We start from the raw sequence: 9,768 nt of genomic DNA, 5'->3' as shown, positions 1-9,768 counted from the left end.
ATAGCTGAACACTTGATTGGAAGCGTTACAGATTTAAATTTTAAAAAAGCGCTGCATCCAGCCTCACACCGGGTAATCTCGAACAGACAAAGGGTGGAGCTACTTTCGCAGTCGGCGGCTTAATGGTGCCTTGCTCTCCTTAACCGATGAACTAACCTCCCAATTTGAAAAGGATCCTCCACTCCGACTGGACCCTTAAGCGCGCACAAAGAACATTCGAGATGAGGGGGCGGGGCCTGACGCGGGACGTTCTCAAGGGGAGTGAGACGGAGAGTGGGGCGTGATCGACGTTTGCGGAAAGGGCGTAGCCGGATATAGGTGTGGATCAGGAATGGCATGAAGGGTGGAGATTCGGGGATCGTGACGTGGGAGGGGGGAGATGTCGTAAAAGGGGTGGGATCAGAAACTGGGGGTGTGCGCTAAGGTGGTCCGAGGGGCGGGACCAGGTTGGGGTCAAGCTAAATGGGCGCGGCAAGCATAAAGAGCGGGTTATCCAGGCGAGTTGTCGTGGGATGGAAGTAGAAATTGCTGCAGAATGTTGTCAGGTCTGGTAGTACTTGTGTGTGAAGTTCGGTGCAAGGTGAAAGAACAGCCCTCTTCTGATTAGATTAGATTCCCTACAGTGTGGAAACAGGCCCTTCAGCCCAACAAGTCCACACTGCCCCTTGGAGCATCCCACCCAGGCCCATACCCCTGTAATCCACACACCCCTGAACACTATGGGCAATTTAGCATGGCCAATCCACTTAGCTTGCACATCTTTGGACTGTGGGAGGAAACCGGAGGAAACCCACGCAGACACGGGGAAAATGTGCAAACTCCGCACAAGACAGTTACACGAGGCTGGAATTGAACCCGGGTCCCTGGTGCTGTGAGGCAGCAGTGCTAAACACTGTGACACCGTGCTGCCCAAATGAAGGGTCTAGGCCCGAAACGCCAGCTTTTGTGCTCCTGAGATGCTGCTTGGCTTGCTGTGTTAATCCAGTTCCACACTTTGTTATCGTGAAAGAACAACATTTCATTTTCTGCTTGAGAAGCCTGAGTCTTTCCCCACCCCCTTCCCCCACGCACTAGGTCTCGACGTCAGAGACAAACACAAATTGTTGGGGAAAAAAAACTCAGCACTTCTGGCAGCATCTGTAGAGAGAAAGAAGAGTTTACGTTACTGGTGTGTGGAGACCATTTTTCATAACTGATTGTAGCAAGGGAACTGTTGGTATATGGTGAAGATGGGGTGGCAGTAGGGTAAGTTGCCTAAATGATAATTGGAGATGGAGCCCAAAGGGTCCAGGCCCAAAACGTCAGCTTTCCTGTTCCTCTGATGCTGCTTGGCCTGCTGTGTTCATCCAGCTCTACACCTTGTTATATTAGATTCAACAGCATCTGTAGTTCCTAAAATCAGCTGCTAATAACTGACAAGTTGTCAGCTAATAATGGTCCCCATTAGCATGACTGATTCTCCAGCCTGACCCTTTACCCATGTCATAAGGGTAAACAGCTCAGAATGGGGGCTGTCATTTTCCTGGTCCCATTTGCCTGCGTTACTGTATCCAAGAGAACTGTAGAATCCATACAGTGTGAAAGCAGACTATTTTCCTTTTTGAGTCCACACCACCACTTAGACCCACCACCCCGCCTAATCCTTGTAACCCTGCATGTGCCATGGCTAATCCACTTAGCCTGCACAATTTTGGACACTACAGGCAATTTAGCATCGCCAATCCATCTAACCTACACATCTTTGGAAATGTGGGAGGAAACCCATGCAGACAAGGGGAGAATATGCAAAATCCACACAGTCCAAGGGTGGAATTGAACCTGTGCCCCTGCTGCTGTGAGGCAGCAGTACTAACCACTGAGCAACTGTGCTGCCCAAATGTCTTTTAAATGTAGTATCTGTGGCATATTGTAAATGTTGTTATTGTTGCAAGGGTGGCACGGTGGCTCAGCGGTTAGCACTGCAGCCTCACAGGGGTTTGATTCCAGCCTCGGTCAACTGTCTGTGTGGAGTTTGCTCATTCTCCCTGTGTCTGCGTGGGTTTCCTCCAGGTGCTCCGGTTTCCTCCCACAGTCAAAGATGCGCAGGCTAGGTGGATTGGCCATGCTAAATTGCCTGTACTGTTCAGGGGTGTGTGGGTTATAGAGAATGGGTCTGGGTGGATGCTTCAAGGGGCGGTGTGGACTTGTTGGGCCAAAGGGCCAGTTTCCACACTGTGGGTAATCTAACTGTACGTAACTGGTGTAGTGGTCGCCGGAGGAAGTGGTTGCAACTTGGCTACGCTGGCAATTCATTCCCTATATGCACCACCCAGTGTGTGAAAACATTGCCCCATGGGTCTGTTTTAAATCTTCCCCCTCTTACCTCAAAACTATGTCCTCTAGTTTGAACTCCCTTACCCTGGGGAAAAAGATCTTGGCTATTCACCTTATCTGTGCACATAATGATTTTATAAATCACTACATGGTCACTCCTGAGTCTCATATACGCCAAGGAAAACAGTCTCAGCCTGTGCAGCCTCTCCTTAAATTTGAATGCTTGCAGACTTGGTAACATTCTTGTAAATGTTTTTTACCCTTTCCAAATCAGAATTATACCTGGTAATGCAAATGAGGCCTTACCAATGTCTGGTACAATTGTTACATGATATTCCAATTCCTGTACTCAGAGTTCTGACTGATGAAGGCAAATGTGACAATGTCTTCTTCATGGGCCTGTCTACCCAGGATGCCACTTCCAAGGAGTTATGTACCTGCCCTCCTAGGGGTCTTTGTTCAACAGTACTCCCCAGGGCCCTACTATTAACTATGCAAGTCCTGCGCTGGTTTGCAACACCTCGCATTTATGTAAATTAAACTCCATCTGTCACATGTGACAACAAGACAGTGGCCCAGAGTAATGGTGATCTGCATCAACTGAAGCTTCTCAGCAATGGCTTCACCCTCAGGCCGGGGTTGTTGGCCAGAAAGTTAACTAACATGGCGCAGTTTCTTCGCTCTGGGGTTGTACTGGATGACGAAGCTCTATTGGTCATATCCTGTGTCCAATGAGGTTGTTGTGGATTCTAGCTGTCACACCTTGGAACTGACAATCGATGAGTTAAGCATTGTATCCCCTTCTTATGAGAATCTTTAAGACCAAAAACTTTCCTTCTCATCTGAACATCTCCCACATATTTGCACATATTCCCACATATTGCTTGTCCTTAGGTGATGGCTTCTGTATTACGTTTAGGGTTGAGCTAGAGAAGTGTAGCATTGTGAGGTTATCCACAAGCTTGTGGCAGACTAAAGTACTGAGGTGTCTGACCTTGATGGAGATGCTTGTGTCCAAGAATAAGATGGATTCTGAATAGTCCATGGTAAGTCTGATTGTGGGATGAAACTTGTTGATATTGCTATGTAATTGTTATAGTGAAGAAAAGAAGGAAGAAAATGTCATTGATGTATCAGGTGTATAACATTGATCGGAGGTCCTGCACGGCAAGCAAGTCTTGCTCGAACTTGTGCATGAAAATTTTGTCATATTGCAAATTTGGTCCCCGTGTATTCCATGTGTCTGGATGAAGAACTGGTTGTTGAATGTGAAGGCTTTGTGGTCGAGAATAAAGCTGATGAGTTGTAGGACGGTGTATGGAAATTGGCAGATGTTGGCATTGAGTACTGACACTTAATACTGTTGGACAATAATGTGGTGTCATGTGAGTTCTGGCTTTGCACGCCCCAATCCAACACCAGCATCTCCACATCATCGTGGTTAAGTGGACCTGGTGAACTGTGACAGACCAGATTGGTGAAGTAGGTGTGGTCAGTGTGAGGAGGTGGGCTTGGTCAAGTGGGTGTGGTCATGCTTAAGTGGGCATGATCAGTGTGAGGGGGTGGGCCGCTGTAGAACGATGGGGATTTGGTAAATATGAGAAAGGAAGGAGCACATGCTGGTAATGTACGAATACAATAAACTCCGGTGAAATTAAAACGAAATATTGAACTTGCCTGACGACGGTTACATCGAATGTCATTTAGTTCTGATGAAATGAAACTGGACTCAAAACTAACTCAGCTTTCTCCCAACAGATGCTGCCAGGCTTGCTGATTCTTGCCAGCAAGTTTTGATTTTATATCGAATATAAGTGTTTGTGTATAATTCTTGATCGAAACCAGCCAGAAGTTCGAAGAACTTCTGTTTTGCTCTTGATTTACAGCATCTGCAGTTCTTGCGGGTTTTGTTTGTAAAGGCAGTCGTCTGTTATCCAGCTAACATGTTAGGGAACTCCCCAAGGTCTTCCTGTTTCTCCTTTTTGGTTTTCTGAAGACTGCACTCTGACTTTGAGCCCTTGTTGGTTTACTCGATGCAGGTTTTGCCATGTCAGTGACACATCTGAATCCTTCTAGCCAGTGGACATGGGATGACTGCTCACCTTCGCCTTCATTTTCGTTCTTTCTAGAAACAAACTTTTATTTTTCTTAACACTGCATTATTAATAGGGTACATGTGGTTTCAGATACAAAAACAGAAATTGAAGAACAAGGAGTTAATCCCAGAGCTACAAAGTCCAAACAGGTAGAGTTGAGGAGGGGGTAGTGGTCACTGTGGGGCAGAGGAGTGCCTTCTCCAGTACTCCTCCTCTTGCTCGTCTGTGTTGTTTGGAACAACATCGGCAAGTCAGATATGTCAGGAAGTATCTCCGATTTCCTCTTTTTCATCAATTCAGCCTGTCACTCTAATCCCTGTTCTCTGTTTCGTCTTTCCCGTTCCAGCTTTTCTTGTTTAACCCTTTCCCTTTCATTCATTTCATGATCCTCACTGAAACTGCAGCTTTAAAACCTCAAAGGTTTTTGGTTTCCATTCATTATCACAGGCGCTAATCCCTCTTCTACATGTTATCCACCCAACTGGTCAGTTTTGCTTTCTCAGTCGGCTCCTCAGCTCTTTTTCTCCAGGATGACATTAAACCTTTCCATTTGCTTCCCGCATTACATTTCCAAATGGCCTGTCCGGCTTTAATATATTGATCAACGTCCCACGTTCCCTTTAATGGCCAATTCTTTTTTCCCAATTTTTTGTTCAGGCTCCCTGATGAACATCTTGAGTCGCTCCTCGTCCTTTGGGTTTTCGCAATGCATTTTATATAATGGATTCTATCCCCTGACCTATTCAAAGTTTGACCCATTGTTAAATAACCTTCACATATTTAGAACTCATCTAAAATCTGGAGGACTCGAACTGCAATCTATACCGACCTAGGGACCCACCCCTGGACACCGAGGAACTCTAACCTCCCAGAATTAGTTTGTCAATCTGTACTGACCTGGGGACTTGAAACCCAGTCACCGGGGGACTCTAACCTCGCAGAATTAGTTCATCATAGCCTTGGTGACTCTAACCTCCAGGCATAGGTTCAATCAGTGTACAAGACCATGAGTCATCTCAGGGTTCCGTCAGTACAGAGCCACAAAGGGGCCACAGAAGTGGTAGGTTAGTGAGAGAGACCAAGGTGAATCATACCTTGTGGGCCTGGCTCATGCCACTGACACTCAAACGATCACTTGTTCAGTCCTCCATGTTAGACCTCTGTACATGTTGGAAACCTACTCGCTGGGCCAAATGTTAGCTTTGTTTTTCAGAGACCCTCACAGACTTGATGCAAGAGCAAGACACTGACCTGGTTACAAAATCTCTTTATTATTAGTTTTTTATTATTAAGTAATTACAAGCTGCGGAGGATTGCTGTACACAGCCCAGCACAGAGTGCTGAGTATCATGAGCGATTCTCCCCAAACAGGGGACAGTCCCCACTTTTATACCCTTGGAATTGGCAGACACATAAAACAATTAGTACGTCTGAAACATCACGAGTATGTGGTCATGCTGCTATAACGAGAAGAGGATACAGCTTTGATCGGCACCAAGTGTATGATAGCGGCAGGATGTGATTTCAAGTGGTGACAACTGCCTGGCTTGATCAAAGGTCACTGACCTGGCCAATTCAGCAGAAACAGGGGTAGGCGGCAGCATGGGCAGAGCCATAAAGATTACAGAGCTTAATGTTTTTTGTGTTTACAGATGTTTCACACCCAATCCTATTTGGGTGTATACCCCTATATGACGAGATAAGGAGCATAAAAGTTCATGGGATGTTAACTCATTAACATCTCACAGAGACCTGAAAAAAAACTAACAACGACATTGCCCACCCTAAACCCTGTTTAAATGCTTCAGTGGCAGCACGCTGGCACAGTGGTTAGCACTGCAGCCTCACAGCGCCAGGGACCCGGGTTCGATTCCTGCCTCGGGCGACTGTCTGTGTGGAGTTTGCACATTCTCCCCGTGTCTGCGTGGGTTTCCTCCCACAGTCCAAAGATGTGCAGATTAGGTGGATCAGCCATGCTAAATTGCCCGTAGTGTTCAAGGGTGTGTGGGTTATAGGGGGATGGGGCTGGGTGGGATGCTTCAAGGGGTGGTGTGGACTTGTTGGGCCAAAGGGCCTGTTTCCGCACTGTAGGGAATCTAATCTAAATGGGAGGTGCCGTAAGAGATGGTTTGGGGGCGGAGCGGAATGGGGCGGGGCCAGTGTAAGGGGCGGAGCCGGGAAATGGGCGGAGCTAAATGTCATAACGGGGTAGGGTCAGTGGAAGGGACGGGGTGGGATCTCACGATGGAATGAGGCCGGTTGAGGAGGCGGGGCCGGAGGAAGGATCAAAGATGTTCCGCCTCTTGTAGTGACGTCAGGTCATGCCCGATGCCGGTCGATGAAAAGAAATCGCCAGTCGTCTCCCGTACCTCTATCACGTGATTAATATAACAACAAAAACCGTGAGGTGAATTGTTGAGGGAACCAGTACAGAGAAAGGAGGGAGAGGAAGTTAAGGAAAGGTCGGTGCATCATCTCCCACAGCCCCTTCCCAGTCCAGCTGGCAGTTTAGGCCTACTCAATCGGGTCTAACGGTGGGATAACTCAAGCCCAGCGCCCCTGTAACGGCTTATATCAACAGTGGTAGCAGGTAATGTGTATCCGCACCGACTGAAGCTTTGAATTCTTGGCAACGGCTTCACCCTCTGGCCTGGTTTGGTGGCCAGCGGAGTGCTGACTAACCCGGTCTCATTTGCTCTTGTCGGGCGACAAGTTATCCGACTTACCATCTTTAATCTTTGTCATCAAATCATCTCTTCTCCTTCCCTGTCGCCTCAAGCTCCGACATCCGTTCCGGACTGCACGGTGCCGAGTTTCATCTTGAAGCCTTTCTTCCTCAAAGTGCTCTGGAGGACCGGTCAAACAAACCGAAACCCACTACCTGCTGCACTGCAAGTGTCCTTAATCTCACCTGTCTTTTCACGGCATCCAATTCTTCAGTCTGTTGGCTGTGGGAGGCGATTGCACTGAATGATGAGTTTTCCGAGGTCTGATCAGTACTGCATATAAACTTGGTTTAATATTTCAATATATTTTAGCTCAATATTTAATACCTCAGTTTTTGGCCATGGTGAATTGTCTATGCCCAACATCACTCGAAAGTTACGCTGTTGATATAAATTGATAGACTCTCTGAGAGTCTTTGGACTCGAAACGGTAACTGTTTTCCTATTCCCCAGATGCTGGTAGGTCTGCTGAGTTTCTCCAACGCTTCCGGCTTTAATTTGATAGTCGCTGACACCTGAGCATCAATAGGGATTAGTTCTGCTGGAGTTGTGACTTTAAGGTAGGGGGCATGTGAAATAACTTTTTGGAAATGAAATGTGAGTTGATCGTGGGATTGATTTAATAGAGAAGAAAGTTATAGGCTGCTGAAACATATTAGCTAACCAAATGTTTCCATTCTAGAAAATTGAAATAATATTTTGTAAATCAAGAATCTTCTGCCATCAATCTTTTACCACTTGACCTCCAGAGTCATTGGCTTGATAGCAAGTAATGTAATTTTAGGTCTGCTAGAGCATATCATTTAATGTGCTTAAGCTCTAATTTGAATAAATTATCCATTATTACTGATGTAACACATTGAACATTACATTTGGAGGCTTTAAGTAGAAAGCTAAGGATTTGTCTGGCATTCTTCCAAACTGACCATGCCAGTTTTGTTACCGATGTTTATTTTAAGGAGATCATTTCAGCAGACAGTAAGAAAAGTTTGAAATCTCTTGGTCAATCTCTACATGACTCCTTCTCTTGGGACTGAGGGCAGTAGAAATTTCCTTACTGACCTAGTCATCCTCACTGAAAAGGGTAAGTCCTGGTATGGATGGGAATAGTTCCCTTATGATACCACTGCCAAGAGATTGTTTCAAAATACGCAAACTCCAGCCTTTGAGCAGTTAAGTGAATCTAAAAGCAAGGCCAACAAATCTTAAATACCCAACAGTGAGAATACGCCCTGATTTCCTGAAGTTTACTTCTTTTTCCTATAAAACTAAAATAAAAATATTATCAACCACAGCACTGTGACAGTCGCCAAACAAATTGCATCAAGGGCTTTCTTTTTATAGATTTCCTGTTTTGTATTCTGCCTAGTTAACAATTGGAACAGCTTCTTCTTGTTTCTGATCCAATAAATATCGTGAATTAATGTCAGATTGGAACAGCTTTGAGTGTATTCTGGAATGCTGGATTAGGTGAATTACTTTGTTGAATGCACTTTGTTTAACATAAGCATGAGATCATAGTACAGACCTTTAGCAGTTGGAAATCCCCAGGTTTTAATAGTGAAAGTACAGCACAAAGGACTGGTTTTGAATGTTATTTTATGATGTAATATTTATTTCTGTGTCTAGTACACAAATTATAGTTTTGAAAATAAAAATTGATCTAAAGTACAAAAGATAGTTGTTTCATAGTAGAAAGTTGAGTATTGCTTTAAAAAGTCACATCCTGTTTAAGCTTTTTGTCTTGAAATTTTTAAGACATTTCAAGAATACAAATTCAAGTGAAAAACCTGTTTAAAATTTTAGCACTACTCAAATCTAAATACTTCTTCGAAAACTTTGGAAAATAAAAGCCAGAACTCTAAATGATAGAGATGAGGCTTAGTGTTGTCATAGACTTAGAAATAAGGATGGGGAGTGTAGAAAGTGTAGTGCATGTGAAAATATTAAGAGAAAGACAGATTCATAGAACTTAAAAATGTTGGACCTTCGGAAGAAAGTCAATGAACTGATGGCACAAATAGTGACAAATAGATACGAACTAGTGGGGATACTGAAACGTCATTACAAGAAGTTCAGAACTGGGAGTTAAATGTCCAAGGGCACACAGTATTCCTAAAGGATAGGCAAGAAGGAGCAGGAGGTGGAGTTGTTTTGGTTAAGGATGACGTCAACGGTGTATTAAGAAATGATATCAGAACCAGGGACTAAAATGTTGAATCAGTCTACGTGGAAATAAAAGCAAGGGAAGGAAATCCCTTGGTAGGAGTACTTTACAAGTCTGTGAACTTTTCTTCTGAAGTAGTGCAAAGTACAAACCAGGAAATAATGAGGGCATGTGAGAATGTTATAAACTATAATTGAGTAATTTGAGCATGCATACTGACTGGATTAATCCAATCAACTTAGCAAGAGTAGCCTTGAAGAAACATACACTCTGAGGAATTGTTTCTTAGAGCAACATGTCATGGAGCCAACCAGAGAACTGGCTACTTTAGATTTGGTGATAGCAAGAACTGCAGATGCTGGAGTCAGAGACAACACAGTGTGGAGCTGGAAGCACACAGCAGGCCATTTCTGAAGAAGGATCCTGACCCGAAACATCAACTTTTCAGCTCCTCTGCTGCCTGGCC

General features: G+C 44.8%; 1 protein-coding gene across 9 annotated transcripts in view; it reads left to right on the top strand.

The window, feature by feature from the left end:
* The first annotated feature begins 520 nt into the window (after window positions 1-520).
* The window catches only part of LOC125467353 (NEDD8 ultimate buster 1), a 50,949-nt gene continuing 41,701 nt past the window's right edge, over window positions 521-9,768 (top strand). For 3 of the 9 annotated variants that reach the window (XM_048563145.2, XM_048563135.2, XM_048563072.2), the window contains exon 1: window positions 7,035-7,396. In XM_048563145.2, coding sequence (XP_048419102.1) covers window positions 7,380-7,396 — 17 coding nt within the window. In that variant the 5' untranslated portion in view covers window positions 7,035-7,379. Of the gene's footprint in view, window positions 546-6,686; window positions 7,000-7,033; window positions 7,397-9,768 lie in introns of those variants that run through there. The other 6 variants (XM_048563116.2, XM_048563107.2, XM_048563099.1 and 3 more) reach the window with 6 other exon arrangements.

The sequence above is a fragment of the Stegostoma tigrinum genome, chromosome 2 (assembly GCF_030684315.1).
Source record: "Stegostoma tigrinum isolate sSteTig4 chromosome 2, sSteTig4.hap1, whole genome shotgun sequence".
Lineage (NCBI taxonomy): Eukaryota > Metazoa > Chordata > Chondrichthyes > Orectolobiformes > Stegostomatidae > Stegostoma > Stegostoma tigrinum.
The sequence above is the reverse complement of the archived record's forward strand: the minus strand, read 5'-3'. Positions and strand labels throughout refer to the sequence as shown.